This window comes from Dermacentor andersoni, chromosome 7 (genome assembly GCF_023375885.2).
Source record: "Dermacentor andersoni chromosome 7, qqDerAnde1_hic_scaffold, whole genome shotgun sequence".
Classification (NCBI taxonomy): domain Eukaryota; kingdom Metazoa; phylum Arthropoda; class Arachnida; order Ixodida; family Ixodidae; genus Dermacentor; species Dermacentor andersoni.
The window spans coordinates 162,847,184-162,874,680 of NC_092820.1; the positions used below are offsets into that span (position 1 = coordinate 162,847,184).

At 41.5% G+C, this 27,497-nt stretch overlaps 1 protein-coding gene across 6 annotated transcripts in view; it reads left to right on the forward strand.

Annotated features, from left to right (window-relative positions):
- Positions 1 to 27,497, forward strand: part of Sym (symplekin scaffold protein) — a 44,018-nt gene that overhangs the window by 6,500 nt on the left and 10,021 nt on the right. For all 6 annotated transcript variants that reach the window (XM_055071859.2, XM_050180406.2, XM_055071862.2 and 3 more), the window contains exons 10-31: positions 234 to 329; positions 1,406 to 1,528; positions 2,444 to 2,590; positions 4,122 to 4,286; positions 4,672 to 4,750; positions 6,854 to 6,921; positions 7,040 to 7,163; positions 7,261 to 7,286; positions 9,000 to 9,057; positions 10,182 to 10,392; positions 11,037 to 11,118; positions 11,821 to 12,003; positions 12,083 to 12,155; positions 13,413 to 13,491; positions 14,453 to 14,522; positions 16,780 to 16,888; positions 18,129 to 18,229; positions 19,632 to 19,719; positions 19,945 to 20,049; positions 20,588 to 20,775; positions 23,034 to 23,210; positions 25,933 to 25,998. In XM_055071859.2, the coding sequence (XP_054927834.1) occupies positions 234 to 329; positions 1,406 to 1,528; positions 2,444 to 2,590; positions 4,122 to 4,286; positions 4,672 to 4,750; positions 6,854 to 6,921; positions 7,040 to 7,163; positions 7,261 to 7,286; positions 9,000 to 9,057; positions 10,182 to 10,392; positions 11,037 to 11,118; positions 11,821 to 12,003; positions 12,083 to 12,155; positions 13,413 to 13,491; positions 14,453 to 14,522; positions 16,780 to 16,888; positions 18,129 to 18,229; positions 19,632 to 19,719; positions 19,945 to 20,049; positions 20,588 to 20,775; positions 23,034 to 23,210; positions 25,933 to 25,998 (2,418 nt within the window). The remainder of the gene's footprint in view (positions 1 to 233; positions 330 to 1,405; positions 1,529 to 2,443; positions 2,591 to 4,121; positions 4,287 to 4,671; positions 4,751 to 6,853; positions 6,922 to 7,039; positions 7,164 to 7,260; positions 7,287 to 8,999; positions 9,058 to 10,181; positions 10,393 to 11,036; positions 11,119 to 11,820; positions 12,004 to 12,082; positions 12,156 to 13,412; positions 13,492 to 14,452; positions 14,523 to 16,779; positions 16,889 to 18,128; positions 18,230 to 19,631; positions 19,720 to 19,944; positions 20,050 to 20,587; positions 20,776 to 23,033; positions 23,211 to 25,932; positions 25,999 to 27,497) is intronic.

Below are 27,497 nucleotides of genomic sequence, written 5' to 3' on the forward strand. Positions count from 1 at the left end.
CTCTCGCATTGAACTTCCTGTCATTTCTCTCATAATGTTGTTCTAAATTTTCAGTAAGCAAAAATGCTTTTAAGTATGGCAGGTTTTTGTTGGTATACTTTCTTATGTTGTCTTTGGTGACTAGAACCAGGCTGTCGTAGTCATTATAGTGTTGTAGTAATGCTGCATGTTCAGCACTGAGTAAAAGCAAACTATGGCTGAGGCTAACCTTCACGTATGTTATTTCTTTCCAGCTTCAATTACTGATCCTCATGAAGCACCCTGCTGCCGTTGACTATCATGGCCAAGTTAGCACACTGCTAACCGACCTTGGAGCAACACCTCAGGAGGTATGGCATCCATTTCTATGTTAAAGACATATCTTACTGAAATAAGCATGGTCTACACCGTGGTCTACTTCTCCGCGATGAAGTTTTGATACACAAAGAATATTAGCTAGACCATTTGTAAGCACTTGTGTTTCTCAAGTAATTTGTTGTGTGCACAGGGGGATGTTCCAGTCACAGTAGGTCACTTTGAAATGCCTTGTATAATTGTTTTAGTTGCAGAAGCGGTACACATAATATTTTGTTCAAAATTTCAGTCATCCATTTACCAGGACACAAGTTATGCAGTATTTGTCATTAACAACAAATTGTAAAAATTCTTGGAGTAGAGCCATGGTGCTAACACATGAAATGTTCTCGACTAAGCCAAAACATGTTTGAATAGAGCTGGAAAAAATTGGCACAACAGTACGACAGATCTCTGCAATTACATTCAGTACTAATTGGTAGAGAGACCTCAAAGTCTGCTGTCTAAGTCAGTTCCTGATGAAGGGCTGTCCCTTCTCTTTGGGCACATTCGTCTCATTTTTCACCAGTGGAGTGTTCGACAAAAGGTGTAGGTGTACACTGGATAGGATCGCACATTCAGTTGATTTTACCCCAAGTTCTGAATTTGCTGTGAGCTCTTTGGCTTAATATTTGGTCATGATGTCCGCAACATTGCCTTAAATAAGTTAGCCCATTCTGCTCTTACAACTGCTGACTAGTGGCACATCGATTCTGAAGAAGCCCGCAAGGAGGAGGAAAGTTCATGAGAGAGAAAATTGTCATCCTTCCTACTGTAGCAAGAATTCATATGGATGATGATTTTCTCTTTCAAGCCTTGATTAGCGTGTCTTGCTAATGCCTTTACTTGTTCAGTCTTGCTAAGAGCTTTTTTTTTTTTTTTTCCCGTTTATAATGACAAGGGCATCAACTGTTCTAGGTAAACAGGAACAGGTAGTTTCATGACAGGAGCCAATGAAACTGATGACTGCATTCTCAGCAAATATTATTCTGTTTCCAATTTTCCATCTTGAGTGATGGCCACTGCTTTGGAAAGCTGTTCAACCATGCCTGGTGCCTCTGCACTGTTTCAGATCTCAAAGAGCATGCCCAAACCAGAAGAAATCAAGAAGCGAGCACGCCTCATCGAGGAGGGCATAACGGCCGCACCTGGAAGTGCCACGGCACCACCAAGTGTCAAGCGAATAAAACTTGAGGTGAGCATTGTTATTTTAAAGTGGAGCTGTTAGGAGGATTTTCACAGCCCTTTCCTTGCAGTGAAAGCCGGCGTGTGGCAGCTTACTCGGTATCAAGCTGGCAACATAACTAGTGTCAGAGGCCCGAATTGTTGCTTTGAAACGGAATTATGATTAATTATACAGTAAATGTTAGCTTGCGTATACCTCACATGCATGGGCAACAGCTTCTTTGCTGTCTGTGTGTATTTTTGTTTTTTTTTTCAGCCAGTAATCTGCCATTTTTGTTTCTCGCGTCTTGTTTCAATGGCTAGGAGTTTGTACGACCGCCCTGGTGGGACAACGTGGTCAGCAGTGTAACCTGTGTGGGAGGGCTCCGTATGCGTATGACCAGGGCATCGGTCATGAATCGTCACTAAAAACAGTCAGAAAACAGACCCCTAGTACTACATAGCACTCTCTTATACGACTTTGCTGTTTTACCGTATCAGTTGCTCAGGTTGGCATCAACCTGCAAGTTTTTTCTTCTTTTCTTTCTTTGCGGTAATGAGGGCCTGTGGGACAGATTAATTTGTCTAGACTGTGCATTGCTGGGCCCAGTCCTGCAACTGAAGTTTGCGTAAAGCTGTTTTATCAGTGTTCTATTGGGGACAAAAGTTCATAGGCCTGGGGGTGCCAAAAATAGCAACAAAGTATTGTCACAACCTAATGACACAGCTTGAAGTTGAGAGGCCTGTACTTCTCCACAAGTGTCTTAGAGGGCGCACCTCCCTATTTGGGACAGAGCAGCTACACACAGCACCAATATATTTAATTTTTATCACACAATCATTGTCTGTAAACTTTTGTCCTCTGTGGCACATTTGACAAGTATAAGCAGCTTTAAGTCTTCCCCAGCAGTATTTCTGCATTTTAAGTTCTCTTTCCTCATTAAAGGCTGAAGAAGAGGAAGAAGAAAAGGAGGAGGAAGACACCTCAACAATATCGAAGGCAGCCACCAACACAGCCATTGACATCACTGCTGAAGATTTGGTGCCGCGGCTGACAACCGTGAACGTCACCGATATCGTCCTTGTGAGCATGGTGAGTGTTTTCCATCTGGCCCTTTTGCAGGGAGTTTATTTTCTCCTTTTTTGCAACAAGCTTTCATATTGTGTGAAATGAGCAAGAAGGGTGAGGGGATCCAAGGGGCTCAATTTTATTCGAGAAAGTGTAGGTTAAACTGCATTTTATGTCTAGTTTAAATGTAGAAAGCGAAATGAAAGTGGGTGAAAAGGTAACATGCCGCAGGTGAGAGCCAAACCCACATCTTGAACATTGCGTGTGCAGCGCTTCACCAGTTAAGCTACCACAGCGACCATCCTTCTTCGACCATTTTCCCGGATATTTGTGTACACATACAAAATTAGCTGAGGTCCTCAATCACATGTTGCAATTCATCTCCAGCATTGCTAAACAAAGTGTGAGTAGGGCTGAAGATTAATATGCAGGAAACAAAGGTAATGTTTAAATAGCCAGTGCTGCTGCTTGCCGCTAAGGTGATGCAGTTGGAATATTCTTTGTAATGGTCCGATCACATAGTTTGGGTGCTTAGGAATTGGCCTCTCTTATGCTCCCTCATGACATCAAGGGTGCCAAAATCAAGGTCCTTCCTATGCAGCACATTTTACATTCTTTTGTGGTTGATTAGTTCTGCGCTGCTTGTTTAGTTGGTGCAATGATTGCTCTGTTGATGCAGTGTCTTAAGGCAAAAGCCTTTCTAGGCTCATGGTGAAGTTTGTGTCAGCAGACCTGACTGCTGGAGCGTCCGCTGAAGCGTCATCACGCTATATGAAGACAGATTAAAGAATGAAAAGTGATTGATAGTGACAGTTAGTGAATGATAACATTATAATAGATTGGTAGAGGTTAATAATGACTAGTAATGACTGATAATGACTACTAATGGCTCTGAAATGACCAATGTCTAACGACAGCTTGTAATGACGACAATTGATTAGAAATGTCTAGTAATGAGTAGTAATGACTAAAATGACTACTAATGACTTGTAATGACTACAAAATTACCAATATGTCTAACTACAGCTTGTAATGACCACAATTGATTACAAATGACTGAAAATTCTTAATAGGGAGCAGTAATGACTAATAGTGGCTGAAATGACTTGTAATGACTATGAAATGAGCAGTATGTCTAGCGACAACTTGTAACAACTACAATTGATTAGAAATTACTAAAAATGCTTAGTAATGACAAGTAATAACTAATAATGACTGACATGACTTGTAATGACTACTAATAACTACAAGATGACCAATATGTCTAACGACAACTTGTAATGACTACGATTCACTAGAAGTGATTAAAAATGCCTAGTAATGACTACTAATGACTATGATATGACCAACATGTCTAACTATGACTTGTAATGACCACAATTGATTACAAATGACTAAAACTGCTTTGTAGTGAGCAGTAATGACTAAAAGAAAGAAGAGAAAGAGAAGAGGCAAAGAGAAAGAGGCGAATGATAAAAGAAGAGTAGGCTTTCGCTGTTCACCTCCTTAAGAGAGATCTTAAGAGACTGTGTAATTTTTTTCTTGCCTCCATTAGCTTTCACTGCCAGAGACGATGCCTGCACACTTCCAAGCATCCTACACTCCCATTGCTGTAGCGGGCACAGAGACCCAGATCAAGCACTTGGCAAGGCTCATCTCGACCCAGATGACTGCCGCGGGCTTGGGCAAGGGAGTTGAGGAGATGATCGCCAAAGCCAAGGTGAGAATGTTGGCACAAACAGTGCTCACTTAAGTTGGACTCTCTGTACAGGGCAGAGAACGTTATACAATGACAGTTTCTTTAATGAACGAGAGCATGAACATAACACGGAAAGTGCAGAGGAGCTCATCTGAAATGCATTTCTGTGCAGGAATCTTAGATGTGATCTCCAGGTATTTAAGCAGCAGACAATTTTCTGCCATGGCATTAGGGCATACTTTTCTCCCCAATAACAATCTATATCTGTTGATGGGGAAGGCAAGATGCTGCCTCAGGCCATGTATTGCAGTTTGTTACTCAAGTGTGTCACACCTGTTGCATTATGCTCATGCTTTCCTTCTTTTTTTCTTTCCGTCTTTTTTTTGCATCTTCTGTCACATCACAGGAGCAGCAGCTGCAAGAGGAAGAGGCCATGCAAACGGATGAAGCAGCGCAGCCAAAACAGACAATTCAGACACTCCTAGGTAGGCCATGTTTGCTACGCTGGCTAGAGATATTTCCAAGATCCTAAATCTCTACATACTCACCATGAGGAAGATGAACCTAGCACAGAAAGAAAAGGCAGTGGCTTCACTTGACCTCCATAATTTTTTTGCATTTGTGGACGATCTGGCTTTGGTTGTGTTTGATTTGTGATTGTGGTTGTTTTCATGGTTGGTATTTGGAAGATTGTGAGCCGTAGGTATTGTCTCACAGAAATTTGGTAAGCAGGAAAATAATGTTAATTTGAGAAATGGGTAGCAGCGCTACTTTCGACATCTCACAGCAACTTCCTGCTATTCATAAATTGTGACAGTGTTTGAACAAGACCACTCAATTGTTTATTAACTTTTCAGGGTCAGTGACGTAAACATATGGCACTGCGAACAAGTCCAAAATGGTCTATGCCATATATTTGCGGCGCCATCTGTACGTTTAAAAAGCGCGCCACTTTCCTCATTTTTTCTTTCCTGGCGTGTGCTGCCACATTTTTTTTTTTTATTTACAGCTACTGCTGTCTCCATACAAGACATAGCAAGGAGTGGGTCAATATTTCAAACATACAAGAACACGTTTGCAGAATATAACAGGTTAAATGATCACACAAAAGAGGCAAAACAGGTCTCCAGAATGCAGATCAAAGTTTAGAGTGCTAACAAATACTTACAGGATATATATTTATCACTTCTGTAGAAAATTGTTCCATGGGTAGTCGTCTGATGGATCCATCAAGCCTGTTCCACAATTCGATTGTTGACGGAAGGAAAGAAAATTTAAAGCAGTTCAGTTACGACCTGAGCAGGACCATGTTCATCGAATCAGTGCGCCTGGTGCTGCGCACAGAGCTGGTGACGAAAGATATAGGCACAGAGACATGAACAGAAGAACTGACCATTTTGTGAAGCATGATAAGGCACACGACTATGCAAGAATACAGAGAATTTTTTTCTCGCGCCTCCCTCTCTCAGTTTTCATTGCATGGTTTGTTTGCACTCCGGTGCGTCTATATACTACCGCTCACGCATTGGAGCGCGTGCGGGTGCGCGGCGGTTAGTTTGGGTTTTGTTCTGCAGGCGGTTTCGGCTTCTTGCGCTTGCAAAATTGATGGCTATCTCGTTACTAATCGCTCAAAGGGTGACTCCCTGTTACTCGCTTGTTCTTTGCTCACAGGGGTGTGCATACGCAAAGGATGCCACTGTGCATGCGTTTCCTTTCTTTCTTTCTTTCTTTTTTTTTTTTTTTGAGACTCGTGAAAATTAATTGCCTCTGGTTAATGATAAGATGAAGATTAGTGGAAGTTCGTCACAAGTTTTGCTTTTTTGACGGGCACACAACCACACAGTTTTACAGCGTTTTACTGCTTAAAGTTCTGATATTTAAGTTCCAAAACAGTACTGCACCTGTCTAGTCCGCAATATTTCATACAGGCCAAAAAGAAAGCTGGCACTCTGATTGTTCAGTCTCTGAATGGCAGGAAGCACAAGTTTCATATTGGCATTACTTGATTTGTGTGATATGCTCCAAGTTTGGTTCTCTGGCCCTGCAAGTTCCAGTTCCTTTGGTTCAGCCCACTTTCCCTTTCTTTTCCAGAAAAGCTTGCCCTGCAGCTTAGATGCTTAGTTAAATAAAAGCATGGAGACCCTCCTCATGAAGAAATTGCACTAGTGTCTAAGTGAACTTGTCCATGAGCCAACACCTATAAGTGTCTCTCTGATCTGTTCGCATCTTGACAGCTCTTGGTGTCCTATCTCAAGTATCCTTCACTCCTTGGCAGTGCCGCAACGGGGAGTGAATGTCCGCTGTAGAAACTGGAGCAAAACGCTTTGGACAGTTTGCTAGTTCTTTAAGTGTTGGACCCCACGATCAAGTGACGGAAGGTGAAAGGGCCAGCCCGGCCCGTGTTCTCCAAATAGAGACACATAAAGGGATTAAGGTGCATGTGTCCTGATGGTAAAGTGACTTTAAGCCTTATAGGATAAAGAGGGTGTCTGTTCACGTCTCCGTGTTAAACTGTTAAAACGGCGCCAAAATTCTGTTTCTCATCTCGGCATCTTTTTTTTTTTTTTTTTTTCGCTGCATCTTTTTAGGTGGAACCACAGCAGATGCCAAGAAAAAAGAGGCCAAGAATACAGTTCTTGTTCCCACAGGCTTTGAGGTAGCTCACTATATTTCTATTCACTGTTTTATGTCTCAGTATGTAATTTTGTTTTAGAAGTGAAACTATTTTCACCCATCATTTTTTTTTCTCTCTCTCTCTCTTTTCATCTTGCCAGGGAAAAAGCCGAAGACTCCGGCAACTCAACTTGGCAGACATCACACGACCCCTTTCTGAAGAGGAAATGACCCAGATGCTCGTTTCCACAGTTCGGAGGATTCTTGATGCTGGCCGTGAATCAAGTATGGGTTGTGCTTGCTGGTCACTGTGTCTCGGTCATTATTTCGTCATGTTTCTTGCGTATCTTACTTTAAGGACAATTTTTGATTCTTATTACAGAGGCACTCAACACCAGCATATCACCAGTAAGATTTTTCATTATTCTTCCTCTTTCATACTTGCATGATTGTGATTCCTGCTGTGACTCGTAATATTTACAGGGTTTAAAATGTTCCTGCAAATCCGGGATGCAGTTTTGCCAAGTTCATGTAGGGCTGATTAGATATTACACCAGTCTTCATTTCAGACATGTTCATCTTTTTCGTGGCTATATCTTTGTACAGATTATTCTTACTTAGTGCCAGATTAAAAAGCCATTTTTCTAAATAGGTTCGAAAGCACTGGTCCAAAGCTGCATATCGCAAAGCAGTCTGTAGCATAAATGTTTGCATATCTTCAACTTTACCATAAGGAAATTTGTTGGGGGGGTGGGGATCTGAGAAACTTCCTGTGGCTACATCTCACAGCTAGTGAACAGCCGTCACTGTCGCATACCTTCCTTCACTTTGTTGCTAGTTTGAGTGGATCATGCATGTTGGTGGCAGGGTGAAGAGTGAAAGCAGTAATTTATTTATTTATCTATTTCTTTATTTGAGTCCTGTGTATTCCTTGTTTTCCGTAACTTTGTGTGTCACTGTGCCTGCCACGGCTACAGTGAAGCTACACCAACTACGTCCTTTCCAAGCACTGCTTACTTACATTTACAACAAATGGACTGCACCTCTCCTTCACTTTCAATAAGGAAAGCACCTAGTAAGATGTGAGGTTCGGTTAGGGAGAGTTTTTGGGGTACATGCAGAAGGCGTATGGCATCGGCATCAGGTGTGGCAAAGACGTGTTTACTGTTAAAGGTATTGATGAGTGACTGTGTGTGAAAACTCAGTCAATTGAATCAAATGGACCTTCTCAATTCCTAGGCTTCACAAGAACGTGTCCGTATAGTAAGTTGACTTGCTGTTCTTCTAGTGTTAGGTTGTACATCCTGTTAGGCCTGTACGCTGTACTCAAGGTTGGAAGTGCTGCTGTTTTGTAATGGCCATGTAGGGCTTTGAAACACAAAGGAAGCTGAGCACTTCAAGAAAAGGGTCGAGATTCATGTGTCGTTTCTCGACTAGAACTGCTAAACCTGACATTGTTGCCAACAACAAAGTTTATAATACCCGACTCATTGTTAAAAAATGGATGTGTTAAGGGTTGCCAAGATTATTCGTGTAAAGCAGTGTAAGCAAAAATGTGTGAATAGAGAGTAAACAAACAAAAAAAAAGCTGCGTTGTCGAGGAGGTGGTTGCTGGAACACTACAACAGCATAGCTCGTGAGTTTTCATAGCTTCCCAGGCCTACTTTTGAGGAATATTTTCTGTACACAACAATGGCGGTTGTCATTCTAATGGGGCTGAGTGGTGCAGCACAGAGCGGGACAAGGGACACAGAAAAACGAGGACAAGCACTTGTCCTCGTTCTCTTGCGTTTCTTGTCCTGCTTCGCACTGCACCACTCGGCCTCATGGAAAACCAACTAGCCCAAACCATCACCCCTTTAAGTCATTCTAATGTGTGCTTCGCTTAGCCAGCCCTCTGGGCGACTAATCATTGTTGGGCGGTGGAGTGCTGTGCTAAGTTGTAGTAATGATGAGCATTAAGAGTCAAGGGTTGTGGCAGCTTCACTAAAGGAAAGGAACAGCTTACTTTGTCTTTTTCTTTTTTTATGCAGTCAGCAGCTCTTCTCAGCACTCCCCCGCTCTTTTTTTTTAGGTTGTGTTCACAAGCACTGGTTCTAACTTTCTTATTCACTGCTGTAGGTCCAAGTCAAGATTCTTGCTGGATTGGCAACCCAGTTTGGAGGAGAAATCAGTGCAAGTACGTGTTTCTTTTGTGTGTGTGAATGCTTATGTAAACTTATGCTAAGTAAGCATGTGCATGTATTCAAACCACTGAAATGTTCTCCAGAGTGGTATTTGGTTATAAAATGATTATCCAGCAATTTTTCACCAGGAAAAAAAAGAAAGCTTTACACTTGTAGTATGTTCGGTATGTTCCTAGTGTGTTCCAACTTGGATTGCAATGTTGCGGAGTTCTCTTTTGATCAGAGCCAGAGAAAGCGTGCCCAAGCTGGACGTACCACCACTTGCCAATGCAGTTGGGGGCTACAAACGGAAACACATAAGCATCTCTTCTGTTGTAAACAAACACAGTGGACCAGTAGCGTGCACCTGTCACTGCAGATGTCACACCAAGATTGGAAATTGGTGTGGGCCACACACATTAAACTCTGCTGTGGCCTTCCCTGGCACCTCAGGCATTTCTGAGGAAATGTGTATGTTTTGACATGTGGTTAGAAAGGAAACCCATAAGGCTTCTGAAGTATGAGACAGCGCAGCACAAGACAGACAAATCGGAAGAAGACAACACAATTGCTGTGTTGCTTTCTTGCTTTCTGTCTTCATCATGCCGTACTGTTTTTGCACTGCTGCATTTCAAATCTTTAAGGGTTCCTCACAAAGAGAGTTCTGCAGTTGAAGAAAACTTAGATCTGATTCTCTGCCTCCGCTGTCCTTCCACCATACATATTTCGGCACAACTTATTTGCTTACTTGAACTTAGACAAAGCCGCATGAAGCTCATCAACAATAAAGCGAAGGAAAGCATGTGGGAAATTACCTGCGATTTTTAATTGTTACGTAGAAACAATAAGGTAAAGGGAACTGAAAGTGAATAACAACACAGCTCGCTACCAATTGGAGCTGAATCCACACGCTCTGCAATGCTCTTTTAATTGAGCTGCAGTGACAGCTGTCCTCCCATACACTTTCTTGGATAATTGGGTATGTCTGCAAGATCTGACCCTGGGAGTCGTTGGCTTCATGCAGTTGTGTTTAACTAAAAAATAGAGCCCTTTCGGTTCCCCTTGTTCTCGTTCATTGCTAATTTTTAAGTGATTGATGTTTGGTAGAGCAACGGCAGTGCTCCTTTTTACTGTGCAGTGCTGAAGGAGTACATCTTGGAGGACCTTCGCTCGCACGTCGACATCGCCCTAGCTTGGCTGTACGAGGAGTATGCGCAGTTGCAGGGGTTCCTGCAGGGCGGCACTGTTAATCCCATGGAAAAGTGCACCAGCAGTGACTCGTATGTCCACTGCCTCACCAACTTGCTCATGGATATCCTGCAGAAGTGCGAGACACGAGACCGGGATGCGTGAGTTGTGTGAACATTTCTCTTTGCAACTAGCGCCCAACAGAGTAATGTCTTGTGAGAACGAGAAGTCAAAGCAGGTGGAGTCTGAGCTTACTGCTAATGTTGTTACGGCCGGCCCAGTCATTATCAGAGACAATACTGACGAACCCACTTACGAAAAACTGCTAGGGGCATGAAAATTTTATGTGTCCAGTATCTTTAGTGTTCTTTAATTAACATACAACTCTTAAAAACCGGTGACTCTTTAGAAATGGGACACACAGGAAAAATTTTGGCCTGCCATTGTGGCTTAGCGGCTATAGTGTTGCGCTGCTAAGCACAAGGTCACGGGATCAAATCCCGGTCAGTGCGACTGCATTTTGATGGGGGTGAAATGCAGAAACGCCTGTGCCCCCATGCATTGGGGGCACAATAAAGATTGCCTGGTAATCAAAATTATTCCGGAGTCCCTCACTATGGCATGCCTGAGAATCAAATCGTGGTTTTGGCACGTAAAAACCCAGAATACCATACAACCGGAGAAATTTGTTTTATAACACTAATGAAAGTTGTTGCATGTGGTGCTCAAAATAAATGAGTGGGCAGGTGGGCAAAAAAGTGTATTCTCATCTGATTCCAATCGTCGACATTTTTCTCTCAATCAGGTTGTTCAGCCGCTTCTTTCTGGAGATACCATCCATCACATCAGAAGCACTCATAATTCTGAAGCAGTACTGCCAAAATGAGGTAAGCTGGGATGCTTTTAATTCACCTGTTTTAATACCACATGTATTTGTATTTTTTAGACAATACAGAAATGTTTTAACTTGCCTGTGGCAAATAGCACAATTCTACTCCTTGAGCTGGGTTAGTGCTCGAAGATGTGAACAATACTTGCACGAGAAATCAATATGCATAATTGATTATTTTAAGTTTAACTAATTGAGGTTTCAACTGATTACTTTAGGGCAAATTTGCTATGTACAAATTGTAGCCCATGAGTTTGCAAGGTACTAAACTACCACACATGAGTAGTGAAATGTGGAACATTAGTACTATAGTAATGTAGTATAGCATTACATACTGTAATATTGCACTATAGCTTTATTATAGTATTTTTACTATAGTAAAGTAGTGCGGTATTGCATACTGTGATACTACACTCTAGTTTCTTTTTTTAGATCTTTCTGTCTCCTCTTACCCCTTCCCCAGTGCAGGGTAGCAGACTGGATACCTATCCTCTGATTAACTTCCTTGCCTTTCTCATCTCCTCTCTCTCTCTCTTCACTATAGTTTTGCTATAGTTCTTGCAAATAACTACTGCACTGAAATGTAAACATAGCTACTATAGTGAGACATAGACGTACACCTAAGTACCAGAGAGAAGTATATACTAAATATGTAGTGAAACACACCTCTGACATACCATTTCTGCCATTGCATGCCCAGTCTACAGTGGCCAATGGGCTGTCGATCCTGAGATCACTGGTGGACTACCGGCCTCCAGGACAGATTGAGTACCTGCAGAAACTGCTTGAGCTGACCGTCTCTCAGAATCAAGAAGTGCGGCTACAGGCAGCAAAGCATGCCAAGCAGCTGCACGAACGAGGCAATTTCAGGCCAATCATTGAGGTAAACATTCATTTTTCATCTCTCAGACATGACCCGTGTCCAGTACAGCAAGCAAACCTGTTGTTTGAATCTCTGGCAGGACTTTGCATTGATGTACCTGAGGTACCTCCTGGAACCTTCACCTCCACAGCACTTGTTCCACGGCTCTCCGAGTGAGTTGCCAGGCTTACGTACCTACTAGTTGGACAGGGCAGTGCTGGCTCTTCTGACAACTGCATGTTGACAGTTTATTTTGATGCGACTGACATTATTTAAAAGTAATGTAGATTTACCACAAGCAATTGAGGACTGGTATAAATTGCCAGAGCATGTCGTACTTGCCAAAGATTTTCCTAACACGTTGGATTCTGTATACTGATAAGAATTGGGATTGAATCTTCTATTCTTTATACAGTTGTCATACACAAGTGTTTTTACATAATATCCACCTTTTAGCTTTCTCTGTATTTGTAATCATTATATTTGAAGTTCCCTTTTATGTTCTCCTTCCTGCTTGGAATTTTTGAAGTCTGCAATATTTTTATTTTTCAAATTAAAAAAAGTAAGTACGGATATGTTGCCATTAGTCTTACGTCTTGAGGGCCTTGATAAACTATTTTTTGTTAGTATACCTTTGCTTTCCTCAAGAGTGGTGTGTTGAGAAAAGCTTTAATGTTGCAACATTAGGTCGTTAAGATGAGATTGTTGAACAGCCTCGTGCACGCAAAAATTGTTTGCGCTGTTCACGGTTGCAGTTATGGAATAATATGATAGTACTTATTTTTCAATGTTCATTCATCTTGGTATTGTGAAATTCAAGATCATAATATATAAGTCTGCTTTGTCTACTTCGTTTCTCAAGTATCACAGTGAACAAGAAATAAAAAAATAAATATGAAATGAACCTGTTGCAGTGGGGACCATTGAGAGGTTCCTCTTTTTTAAATCTTTTTCTCTTATTGAACACACTATAGCTATGCTTTATGTTCACATTAGCTGACTCGTATTCCCCGCTGGACTTTCCAGCTTTGGCAAGCTAGTTCCTTCATTACTCCCTAATGACATGCTTTAAATGTGATCCTGTTCTGTATTCTGCCATTGTACACCAGTGTGATGTGACTGGGTAGGTAGCTGGTTCACTTGTCATGGGCCAAGATTTTGTAGTGATTCCTTCTGCTCAATTCTTTGCCACTCTTATAATCCACCGTTCATGGCTGTCTGATCCCTTTGATAAGGTGCACGGAGTAATGCTCTGACCACTAGGGATAGCATCAAAAGGAATAGAAAAAAGGCATCACTATACAATTTCGACCGTGTTTGCGTGGTCTGAATGGTCTCGGTTCAACAGGAACACTTGTCTAATACTGTTTCACTTTGGCCATTTGACATTTACACTGTTGGTCTGAGCGTTTTGGTTTGGATTTCTGCAGTTTGGACAGAAGACAACACCAAGATCTGCATGCAGCTGTACATAAACCTTCTGCCTGTCAATCACAAGCTGATCCATGAGTGAGTCTGTCCATATGTGTGGCCATGCATGAATTTGTCTGTTTGAACACATATTGTTCTAGAATGTGTGAAAACCCATAGGCTTTCAGTGGCTGTGCAAAAGGCCAAAGCAGTTGTACCTCTCTTGTCTGTGTTCATTCTGGAGTGAAGTCATGACTTCCTAAAGCACAGTTGGTTGGCTACAGTCTGTGTATCTTATGGATTCGAACCTCGTTTGAACAGTCACATCCAACAGAAACAACTTGGTTATATGTGCAAATATGCAAATATACTCAACATTTGCACAAGCCTAGTTATACCCATATTCGTTATGTTGGGGTTCAACTGCACTTGTAACGAGCTTTGCTGTATGGATAGCCACAGTGACACCCACAAGCCACATTCTAAGTTAACAGTGGTAGCCTTCACTTTTGCTGCTGCTGCTGCCAATGGAATTTTTATTAGAAAACATGCTAGACTATAACTAAAGCTTCTTCATCTTTGAGAGACCGAATTTTCAGACATATTTTCAGTTCATAATCTTCCTTAGGTAGGTCAAAAATAGGCGTTCTTAAAGGAAGCTGACATGTGTATGTATGGGCACCGACCGGGAGCTTTGCTCGGGATCGAATTGACCAAAAAATCTAATTCACCAGAGTCAGATTACTTGCAGTCTGCTGCATAGGCCTTCAGGGTGGGCAATAAAACAAATACAAAAGCACTTCCTCTTGTTATGAAATGCAAGAGCAGTGTTCAGTGTCATTTGGTGGCACACCACACATTGGCTGTCACACTGGTTACTTCGCAGCTCCAAAACTTCATAGTGTGTTGGCACAAGCCATTGTCATTTTCTTGTCAGCTTCATGGGTATGATACTTCAGCATGAAGACGAGGGTTTGCACTTAGGTCTTTGTTGTAGTATTGTACGTTTTGTGCTGTTCTCTTCTAAACTGGTTGACCACATTTTTCATCTGTTATGCAGCCTTGCTGTTGTGTACGTGGGTGCCATTGCTGAAATCAAGAGGACCATTCTCCGTGGCCTTGAAGGACCCGTACGTGCTTTTATGTTTTCCTTCCCTTTAACAAGGTTTACATCGTGCACACGTGAATGAATTTAAGAGTATTCATTCCTTAGGCTGGCTGTTATAGCCTGGAGACAGCCATAGGCCCTGTGTCCTCTTTTCAACCTCAAGAGGACTCTGTCACCAGCCCTTTGTGTTTTTTTTTTTTTTCACTTTTTATTAGTTGTGGGCTGTTTTCTGGTATTCCAGACTTGTGCTCTTTGTGAAACTTTGCATATTTGCATTTCAGAAGTCCAATTTGCCCATCTAGCTCAACCTACTCCTGTTTTAATGTATTATTTTTTATCTTTGTAACCTCTTTGACACTGTTGGTAACGTAGGGAGAAATTCACTATATTTAGCGAGTTTTTAGCCACCTTAACAACAGCTTTCCCTTTTTGGAGCCTCAGCTGCTTTTTAAGTGACGTAAATACCCAACACATTGCCCTAGTAAAATTCCTCAGGAGACTTTGGCTAAGGTAATTTCCTTGCCCCCATTTTATTCCAAGGAGGATACATGAGCCTACATTTGTCACTACTTCTAAAGACGTACTGAATAGCTTATTAGCAAGCCATCTGGGAGCATCAAAGCTGCTTTTTCTAAGCAAAGCACAACCTTGAGTCCGATAGTGTTGTAGAAAAACGTAGTTATTTTCCTTTTCACATTTCAGGTGTTAACTCACCACCGCAAGAGATGATTTAAGATATAGTTTAAAGAATATAATAAGTAAAACATTTAGAGGACAACTAAATGATTAAAAAGACAGAACTCCAAGAAAGTCGTCGTCATCACTAAGCAACGTTTAGCTCAAAGTGGAGTGCCTTGGGCAGAGTGTCGAACCGGAACTTTTTTCGTTCCGGATTTCAATTCAGTTCACTGAAAATGATTCAGTTGCGGTTCAACTCCGAAGCAGAAAAAATAACTGTTAGGACCAGTTCAAACCTGTTCAAGTTCATTTGCATAACTGAAGAATAATTACAGGAAAGTAGCTCAAATTTATGTTCTACAAAAGCTCAACGTTGCTGCTAAGTGTACTGAAGGATTACACCTGTTGTTTGTTCTTCAGGCCACACGTAGTTGCAAAATAATTGTTGTAGATCCAACACCAATGCTGGATTCTATGTGAATTGAAACTTTATTGAGGGAGAGAGGGAGGGGGGGAGAATATATTGAGGAAACACAGAGTCCTCCAGCGTGCCACTCTGCTCAGGGGGAGAGGGAAGAGGATAAAGATAGGGAACTCAGGAGTGATGATGAGGACAGGCAGTGGGACGCGATTAAATACACGGTCGTATTCGAAGGACCCATTCACAGCCTTGAATTTAGGCCTCTGTTAAATAAATATTCTAAGAGAGCCTTGATGGCTTGCTTTGTTGGTACATCCGGTCAACAGCCTAGTAACGCTATTTGCCTGAGCAACCTGTTGTTAAGTGGCACTAACGAAGAGATCAATGCCTGCCGTTCACAGTCATACTTAGGACAAGAACAAGTATATGTGCTCTACTGTCTCGAGTACTTTGCACTCATTTCAGCCTGACGAGTCCATGCATCGGATGGGATGCAAATATTGTTGCGTTAACACAACGCCTAGTCTTCCCCCTGATGTAATGCACTGAAAACCGTACTAACAGTGCTGCTACCTTTAAAATCACAGTAACATGGAGTGTATTTACAAATTGGGTATAGTAGCATAGTTGAGCCAGAAGTGTAAGCAATGCATGTATGAAAAGCTCCAGAGGAGGTGGCCAACTTGAACCGAAAACTGTTATTTTTTTCTGTTCGATAGCCTGGTTTTGGGTGGCAGCCTGGTGACTTCCTCCCCTACTTAAGAAAGAAAAGGTTACCAACAAAAAGGAATGCAATGCAGTCTGTCTTTACCAATGAAAAATTAACTAAGCTCGATCAGACACCCTCAAAACAGTGACGTCATAGCCTAGTCGTTGTGGAACTTCTAGGTGGTGTAGCAAACTGTTTTTCGCTGCTTGCACACGAAATCTTCAGTTGCAAATCAGCACTGTGTTTGCCTCTCTTTTATGTCCCATTAGTTTGAGCTGTTTTCACTCTGTAAACTATGTACCAACTAGTCCAACAGCATGACCACATTAGTATAAAGTTGGTATGTTACTGTGCAGGCCAGAAGTAACATGGTACTCTATGTTTGTTCGTTTCTTTTTTCTCTGCCCATTCTTGTCATTCTGCAGTCATAATGCTTTCATTAGTGTAGTGACTTGGTGTCTGTGAACGCAGGTCAAAGGCATGGGCATGTCCTCCCCAGAGCTGCTGCTACTGGTGGAAAACTGCCCAAAAGGGGCGGAGACGCTCGTCACTCGCATCATCCACATTCTCACCGACAAAAGTGAGTGATCCCTTGGGCAATGCGCCCAAGCAGCATGCAAATATTCTAAACTTTCAAATAACAAATCTAATGGTAATTATTCGTAAAGATGAACATTTTTCAAATACTTCAAATCACAAACTGTGCGATAAGTTCCACCTTAAATTCCATAGTAGTAGTCATAAAGCATGAGAAGTTACATAATGGAGCGTTATGCGTCACTCAGGGAGCCACATTTTTTTAAAGACTAAACCGCTGTCATTCGCACTCACTGATAAGTCCAGAGTATGCAAATAAATTTGCTCTTAGTTCTGCATTTGTGCTGTTAAAAACCAGCTGTAACGTGCACTGTAATGACTAGAACCTGCTAACATTGTGAATGCACTAGTATGTGAAGGTCGATGGTGAGAACAGCTGTTCGGTATTCGCAAACCAGTCGAAAACCATTTGATAACTATTTGTATTCAATTCCGTTTGTTTCTCTCACTATTCGATTGATATTCGATTCGGTCTTGAAGATGACTGCTCTCACACACTTAGTATACATGCATCTTATTCTTATCGAGCAAGTGCTTAGCAATGAAAGACTAATGAGGCAGAGATATTGTTTAAGCTGTATGGCTGAACATCCTGTTTTATGTAAGCGCTTATAAAATGTATGCGAAACAGTGTATCAGCCAAATTTATTTGAACGGACCAGAATTGGGAATTATGTAATTGTGTATGTAAGTGGAAATTTTACCCTCCCCTTATTCAAGCTCACAAAATTTACGTGACAGTAAGGAAGAAACGTTTTATCGCAGTAAATATTTGTACAGGATAATCTGTTTTCAGCATGTTCACTTAGTTCAGAGTCATTAATTTGTTGCTACCCATGATCTGTGCTCGCTCATACCATTTCTTCTTCATCTTTCTTTTCACTTGTGGAAATTCTTTTGCTTGTTTTTAGTAAAGCCTGTTTATTATGCCATCTTTTCTGTTTACACTATATGTAACTTCTAAAAATCCATGAATATGTGAGCTTGAAGCAATGTAATCTGCAAAACTGCCTTACTGTACTTCTTAAAGCTATGCATACCTCAGATAAATTGTGGTGGTGTGATGGTTTGGTCTTAGTAATGCTTTGCTTCAGCTTTCTTATTAGCAGAATTTCATTTCACAGTAACAGGCACAGCAGAAATGCTAAAACATTCCAGTAACAGCTTCTTCTTAAAGGTGTTCTTGCATATGCAAGTTTATGCACTTCTTTTTTTTGTTTCAGCTCCACCATCATCAGAATTAGTGGCCAGGGTCAGAGACCTTTACCACAAGCGTGTGTCTGACGTGCGGTTCTTGATACCAGTGCTGAACGGCCTTTCAAAGGTACACTTGGCTTTGTCTCAGTTTGATTGCAACCATGGTGCACAGAAAGGGCTCTCTAGTGCATCTTTCTCGAACTGGCCAGCACTAGGCAGCCAGCAGATGCGCTTCATTGCCATGCTTCATCATCGTCATCAACAGCAGCAGCAGCAGCCTATGTTTATGTCCACTGCAGAACAAAGGCCTCTCCCAACAATCTTGAATTACCCCTGTCTTGCACTAGCTGATTCCAACTTGCGCCTGCAAATTTCCTATACATGCTGCTTATGTCAAAGCAACTATTCTCAAGAATTCTTGAACAATCTTAATTGAAATTTTTCGTTTCTATGGTTAGCACTTTGACCTGATGTCCTTAAGCTTCTCTGAAAAGTAAAGTAACAGCTATACTGTACGCTTCAAGAATGTCCAGCATGTTATTTTTATTGTTCCTCAGAAAAAACTAAATTATGTATTCCTCTTCCTGTGAATCCTTTTTAGTCATATTCGCTATCAGGCCTTATCAGGAAGCTTTAGCTCAGAGCCAAGTCCGATTTCCCAATTCAAATACATATAAAATGCATAAATGCTTTCATAACACAACTGATGAACCGATTTGAATGAAATTTGTTGCATTTGAGAGAAAAAGTTATATTCTAGTGAATCTAGAAAGCAGAATTCTTATGTATGGCCTGGAATTATTTTTGAAACTTCAAGCTGGAAAATTAATAAAAGAAATTGACGCACTAAGTTTATAAATCTGTAACTCTGTACCAAAAGTAGATGTTGCAGTTCTAATGCGAACAAATGCATCTAAAGCGGACAAATTTGGTATGTATATAAATTTGCAACTTAAGTGAACTTGTTACAATGTCTATCAGGATTTTGCAAAACTCTTACTCAAAAATTAGTGGTATATTTCAGAACGGTATACAATACATCAGTTTTGTTTGCTTTAATATTATTATTAGGTGGAGTTCACAAAATTGTGATGGCCTCTTTCATTACTGCGTTATGGAGTTGTAAACTTGATGTATTAGCTCTATTCTTTAATTTAGGAATTTTCAAAATAAATGTAATTGATGACCTTAATAAAAATCTGCTTCTACCATCACTAGATTTTAACTTTTTGTTTTAAATGCAACAAACCTCATCAAAATCTAAGCAGTGGTTGACGAGAAAAAGGTCCTCCTTTCTTACATATTTAGACAGGCACTCCTGAGCTAAAACTTCCTCTTATTGCTATGCTGTCATTCACTAGCACTGTTAAAGGGGAGACAGTTGTGGCATTTTATGTCCCGAAACAGGTTTTGAAAACACATTTGGGCATGGATTGGCTATTCTATCGCATTTAACATCATGCTTGAGTTGAAATTCACCTTGCATTCGTTTATGGACAGCAACTGATTTAAGCTTCCCATTCTTGCAGAAAGAAGTGATAGCAGCACTCCCCAAGCTGATCAAGCTGAATCCCATTGTTGTAAAAGAAGTTTTTAATCGGCTACTTGGTAGTCATGGTAAGAAGCATTTCTTTCTTTCTTTTCTTGTGCATTTGCAAGATCGGAGGCCGTGTTTATGCGCCGGCCTCATAGAGCTGACATAACTTTTCATATTGGTTCTCTGCAGCCCGACATGCAAAATACCGTAAGGAAACGCTGTCATTTGACAGCTGGTTTGCTGTGCAAATGAAACAGGGATATTGCAAATACTTGACCGTGCCGTTTCGCCTGCTTTCTTTCCAGTTGAATCAACAGCAACCTTCACAAGTCCAGTGTCTCCTGCTGAACTGCTGGTGGCCCTACATAACATCGATCCTTCCAAGTGTGATGTCAAAACAGTCATCAAAGGTTAGCATCGCATATCCTGTGTTTCACCGTTACTGCCAAGTCATTAAATATACTGTTGTGGACTAATGAAACGGGAATGGGACTGTTTAAACTGGAACAATAAATGCTGCCAGAACTCTGTTGACAGATATTGTATAAGGGTGCAATTAATTCTATTCTACTCATACTGCTAAGCATGCTTCTAATTATCAATCATACTAATGGCATCTCATATGGCCGTTTTAAAGCACTCTAAAGCGGTACCAAAAGACCAATCTCGTTTACCGTCAGTATGCATTTTTTGGCATTATTTAGGTCTTCATCTTTCACAATGTTTTCGACATACGGGTAGCAACAGGAGGATGGCAGAAATGCAATCTTGTCAGTGTAGATTATTCCATTATTCTTTACCTGCCTTATCACATATGTACGTTGCAGAATTTCGGGCATTACTTGTTTTCGATGTGGGCATTACTTGTTTACGATGTACTTGCATTACGATGTGGGCATTACATGTGGGAATTTGGGGCATTACTTGTTTGCGATATTTGAATTCCAGCGACATCCCTGTGCTTTGCGGAGAAGCACATCTACACGCAAGAGGTTCTGGCAGTGGTCATGCAGCAGCTGATGGAGCAGAGCCCCCTGCCCACCTTGCTTATGCGCACTGTCATCCAGTCTCTCAGCTTGTACCCAAGGCTGTTGGGCTTCATCATGAACATCTTGCAACGACTGATTATCAAGCAGGTGCGTTCGTGATGGCATCCCATGCACGAAGGGTTCAACTTCAGTGGTTACGCTATTTACTTCTATTGTGACGCACACTTTATTTATGCATTGAAAGCTAATACGCCCATTAGGTTCCAGTGCGAAACCAAAACTACAATAGATGATTTGTACTGACGGCATCATGGCCACCATCTTGTGGTACTGGCACCTCGAGATGCGGCACAAACAAGAAACGTGACAGCACAACAGGCACGTTTTGTGCCAAGTGACAAATTTATAGCAGTGATAATGTGGTGAAAAAGTGGTCACTGTCAAAAAGTAAAACAATGTACGCATGGTAACACGAGGCACCAATGTCATCATGACTGCCATCACGGCTGCCAGTAGCATAGTGACAAAGCTGTGTCTGTGACATCTAATAAAAGCGATTCATAGTGACAAGCTATCATCATGGGCATTAAAGATTTATATATAATTCAATCAAACCTGCATGCTGCTGCAGCTGTGGACCTGCCGTAGCATTGTCTACGTTCCATAAGTTAATTTGGCTGCCATAGTCTGCAAGGTATTTAAGAAATGCGATATCACAAATCTCGTGGACGGCACCAAAGATGGCATGCTCTGAGCTGCTGATATTGATAACGAGGCCTCTGAGAGTGATGCCCTGTGCACTGTAGCTCCGATGCAATAAATTTTATTTTTTCACATGAGGGCGAATTGCCATTACTCTCTCTCTCTCTCCCCGAAATCTGTTGAGTGAACAATCAAGCTACTCATCTTTATCACAGTCACATTTATAATTTCTTGAGGTATAAAAAAATTGAGGTGTTTGCTACAATTGGTGCGATGTTTTGATATCTGGCTGTGAAGATCAAATGCATTTTACAATGAAGACCATGTTAGAATTGAGCAAATGCAATATTTTTTTTTCAAGTTCAGTGTGCTTTTTTGTGTGAAAGAGGGGAGAGTGATAACTATTTTAATCCTGTTTCTAACCATTTTAATCCTGCTTTCAAGTTCCTTCCGTAATGTGTGTTTCTGCTAGTTTAGGCCGGTTTAGTGAATTGAGGCACATCGAAACTGCTGTTCCTTAAAGTACTGACTGTTTTGATTCGCTGTGCTGCATAGGCGAAATGAAGCACAACACAAGAAGTAATAATGTCAGTAGTTCTTTCAGCTAAGCTGCACAGTAAACAAAGCCACTGTCTTGCCAACTAGCCCTCACTGAAGCCCCAAAACAAATGTGAGAGTGTGCGAGATTAACCTTAAAGTTGCGAGCGAATCTGGGGGACGTCCAGTAGACCATTGCAACCAGTGTGGATGTGCCTCGTGCTTTGATAAGACTACCTTTCTAAGACATGCAGAAACAAAAATAGATAGAGAGGTATAGCTGAAGACGCCCACATTAGGAAAGCTGGCAATATCTGCGTGAGTGTCTCTAGCATTAAATACAGCAGATTCTGGTTAATTCAAACCCACTTGATCCAAACTTTCGATTTAATCAAACTGGCGCTGTGTCCTGTCAAAATTGTGTGTATTTAGGCGCAAGAACGGTCAGTAATTCAAACACACTGCGCAACTGACCGTGCTCTCAGCAGCGTGGCAACTCACACGGCAGCACATCTGAGCATCCGACCCGGCAGTGAGGCCACACACCAGCTCCTCCTCTCATCTCTTGTTTCAACAACCGTATCTTTGCACATATAACCTGCACAAAAACTTCAAAGAATTTAGCGTTCAAGTAGGGGTGCAGGTTATATGCAAATTTTGCTTTGAAATGCAGATTTGCAGCAGTGAAAATTTGCCTAGAAGTGCGCCTTCACGGTAGTGCATGCTGTGAAGCCACACTTTTGTGACTCGTCACTCGTGTGTCAGCTTGGTGAACACATGCCACATAACGCAGCACTGCTTAAAGGCCCTCCATTTAATGAGCTTCCTTTAATTCGAACTCCGTTTAATTCGAACAAATTATTGAGCCCCTTCGAGTTCGAATTATTGAGATTTGACTGTATTAGCGATAAAGAAATGCAGTTTCTGACTGACCAACTCTAATTGTTGTGTGATCTCATGTCTGCATGTTAAAAAGTTGTTTTGGTAATTCCAAAGCAAAAAAAAATGAGAAGTCACCAACTGTGCATCATTTGTGTTTCTGTCCTTTTCACGCTGCACCAGTTCAGATCTTAAGAACTTGCAGAAGCCTTGATGAAGAAAGTGCAGTATCCAGAGTGGCATGTTTTCGTTCAGATCAACCCTGAGCATCTGATTTTACCTTGCAGGTGTGGAAGCAGAAGAAAGTATGGGAGGGCTTCATCAAGTGCTGCCAACGGACCAAGCCACAGTCACTGCAGGTGCTTCTGCAGCTGCCCGCTGAGCAGCTGCGAAACGTGTTCCAGGTCAGCCCTGACCTTCAGCAGCCACTGGTTCAGCACGTCAGTGCCTTCACCGACCACCAGGTACCTGAGTGCATACACTGCTCTTGTTGGGTAAACAAGACAGTGCCTTAAAGGCACCGTCTCATTTCGCTTTGGCCAAATTGGTTATAAATGAGTTGTATATACTACTGAAGCAATTTTGGCAAAGCTGCAGAGCTGCTAATTGTCTCATTTTTCTTTATTAGCAGCCTTTAAATAGCACGTAAGCAGATGATGTGTTTACCTTGTGATTAGCAAATATGAAATTAAGTCCCGGCATGTCACTTCCAGGATTTCTCATCATGCCATGGGCAGCACCTGACCTTAGAGATTATGCCAATGACTTGCACATAATCACGTGTCAGTGGTGGCAAGCAGTATCGGCAGCGTCTTTTTTCTTTTTTTTTTCAGTTTCAATATCAAAAACATTTCCTCTTGCAAACTTTTTATTACATATCGACTCATATTCCAGAAAAGACCTAAAGCTGTGCGTGGAGGCTGCTCTATATGTCTGTTCGATTTGCCTACGCCCCAAACCATTTCACGAGGTGCTGTACTCTGTCATTTGTTTCTGCGACACAGCAATGGCACCTATGAGCCACGCCATTCATTTCAAAAGGTGCAGGGCTCGTTCACGATTTTTCTGCACCCTTGCTGCTGAACGTACTGACTTGGTGCAGACATGCAGGTGCGAAGCGGCATAGCAGACGACCACATAGACGTCAACGCTATTGAAACCCTGCTTACGTGTGTCTGCTGTGTCTGCACAATGTAGAGTGTGTTGTTTACACATCGAAAACCAACTGTAACTGTGCTTCGGGACCTCACAATCTTATGTGAACGGCACTCATTACATGGACAGAACATAAGGCCTGCATCGTGTCGGCAACTTGGCACCTCGGCATTTGCTGTGAATGTCAAATTGTGCCTGAACCACTGAAGTCGAGTTGAACAATTTCTGAACATCTCATGCCCCACCATGAACTGGTTCACAGTGGTGCAGGCGAATCAAGCGCACCTTCTATCAACACTGTCTGAAACTAGGCTTTTTACACAGCCCAAAATTTTGTTGCAGTTGACCCTTTAACGACAGACGAGAGCTGCCTTCTGTTCCAATATGATGGTCCTTTGTTTCCACTTTCCACTCGGCTCGTCCATATTGTCATGAAATCAGGAAAATGGCAGCGCAGTTGAGAACAGCTAGCATGCTGCAATGCAAATAAAGTCCATTGTGGTCGTGCAGCATGTGGCACACAACACGGAGCTCCGACTACACATCTGAACAAGGCCGGTCCACCGCTTTTACGTGGCTCCACTGTGTGAATGTTGAGGCCAGCGAACCCTGATCTCCACAACCTTGACTTGGCCACATCTTGGCCTCTTGAGACTCTGCACAGGTGCTAACACACCCTCAGAAGGCTATGCCTAGTTGCAGCAGCTTGCACGGTGTGCCGCAGTAATAGACAAGTGGATGGGTTGGTCTTCCACACCGCTGCATGTAGAAGCACTGGCCACATACAAGCAGCAACCCGCTGTCGCAATCGTACTTACCTCTCCCTCTCACTGTGCCCAACCTGCGCTATGCACCGCAGTGGGGGAGAGAGAAGTGCAGTGGCAGCAGTCGTGGATGAAGGAAATTGATGGCAATAGTGAGACACTGCTTGCATACTACTATGCACGACGGTGAGAACTATTCCCGTTACTCGATGCAAGAACACAGGAGTTCGAACTGCTGCACCGAACCTCGCAGAAAGCGATATGCTTGGCATGCAACGGTCAGGTATTTTTTGGTTTCGGAGAGGAATTCAATTTGTTCTGTCTGTTGGCAAGACAAATTTACTTAGTTAAAATGAGGTCTTAAGTATGTTGATATCTATGGGGATTTCAAAGGGAACTTCATTTACTTTGTTATATTCATTATTTCATTATATCCAGTATCACATATCTCTGTAACGAGGTTCAAGTGTATAGAATTTTTGGCCAGTGTTTTTTGTGATGGCCACCATGTTGTTTTAGTTGTCATGCATTCTTGCTTTGTGGCATTCTCTGAACTCAATCATTTCTGCTTAGAGCTTTGAACTTTTGTACCACCTGGCAAAGTGGCATTGTAGTTTCAGCTGTGATAGTAACTTGGCAAGAAAGATTTCTTAGTCGCCTTAACGACAACTTTGCCTTTATGGAATTTTAGTGACATAAATAGCCCATACATTGATAAAGTTTACCAGCTAAACCCTGGTGTAATTTTTCAAAAGACATTGACTAAATTCATTGCCCCACCCCTATGTTATCCCAAGGAGGATATGTGCCTTCATTTATAGCTTGATCTAAAGACATACCAGAGACGTTATTAGTGAGGCTTCTGTGTTGCATCACAGCTGCTTTTTTAGGCAAATTGCATTCGTGAGAGTTGATGTTGGGGTTGTTTAGCCTTCTCACATTCTGACCGTTGCCTCACCTTCACAGAAGGTAATTTAAAGCTATAGTTAAAAAAATCATAAGGAAGATATCGAGAAACACTATAACATAAAAAAAAAGACAACATTTCATTGAAGTTGCCATCATAACCTAGCGACATTTCTGTAAAAATTTAGTGTCTTGTGCGGCGACCTGACAATTTTGTCCTAAAAAATGTTACCAACGACAATGTAGATTTGCACCTGTGTAAATGGGTGCTTGGTTGCAACGCATGAAAAGATTTACGGAACGCTAACTGATTTCCATCTAATGCCTTCTTTTTTTTCTTAACTTGATTTTCCCCTCACAGAAAGCACACATACCGGAATCCATTTTGGAGGTGCTCAACCTGAGCAGGCCCAAGGCGGAGAGTGATGTAAGTGACCTGCTGATTTGTAGTTTCAGAGCGAAAGGCAAAGTCATTTATTCAGAAAGCAATTAGGGTATAATTGCCTGGACCTTTGTCGGGAAAGATCCTCTCGGAAATAGTAATTATACTTTAATTATAATCTCTCCAACGTAGTAATCAAAAGGTGATTTACCTTGAGGGGCTCCTTAAACCTAACATGGGAAAGCAGAAGTCATTTTGCTGGACTAATTCAGCCAATTTTAATTAGATTTGTAGCATTTTAAAACTTACTCAGTCAAGGAGCATTTAATTATAGTCTTCAACAAATTGAAGTCTTCAGACGAATATTGCCAAAAGTAAAAAAAGTTTTAATGAAGCAACCCTGTACAATCTCTTTTAATTCTATAGTGAGAAAGCATTTCACAGTACTGTGAACTGCTCAATTAAGACGTTAAAAGTGGTTGAAATTGACACTGTGTTTTTCTGGAATGTGCAGCTAACTTGTGGATAGGACTTATGCAAAACACATGAACACAACATAACAGTTTCTCATAAACTGTAAGCTATTTATCAGATTTGTTTGCCTTGGACACTCCTTAAGTCTTCCCACAACTTTCTGCATACACTTGTCGAGTCATTGGAGGCATTGCGCAGAAATGGTATCAAGATTATTGGTCTCTCGAAAACAAGAAGTTTTTGAGGCTTTCATACCATTAAACAGGACAATTCATGTATCAGAGGAGCATCCATAAGCCTCAGTGATAAAGAGCTGCAATACCTGAATGATGCCATTTAGCTCCTTATCATGCATTATATTGTGGAACGTTGTCTGTCATATGTCTCTCACCCTGTTCATTATTATTATTTGTTTTTTTTTCTCATTTTTCTGTTTTTGTTTTCTTGTTAACCTTATGGTGGGTGCGTGGTTTTCACGTTTGTCGAAGTTCTTGATGGAGTTTTTGACGGAGTTTTGACAGAGATTTGTGTGTTATCTCTTTGCACTGAAGATTTTAGTTGAAAGTTCCAGCCCTGTACTGTCCTCTTTTTATAGTTCTTCTTGTGCATTGTATTACACAGGATTCCTCCCAAATAGCTGTGTTGGAAGCTGACCAACCCGCCCAACAGTAACTTTTTTTTTTTTTTTCATATCAGCATTGCACAAACTTTTGCACCGTTATAATTGATTATATTTGTCTTCATTGGGTGAAGTAACTATACCTAGCATATTGGTACTGTAAAGCTGTCCCGTTTTTCTAGAATGTATCAATTTCCTTTAAACTAATGGCCTTGATGTTCAGATAACCACATAGTATACCGACTGCCACCTTCACACTAAAACTCTTGGTGATGTAATTAACCAGCATGCATATCTGAATCGTACGTAAACATGTATCTGTGCCTTGGGTTGTGTCTCAGAATAGCTTGCATGCATCATTTTGCATGTTACATGGACGCATGGTAAGTTCTGTCATTTTTGTTTGTTCTAGAAACACTGTCATTTGCTACTTTCTTCCTTTCATGTGTTT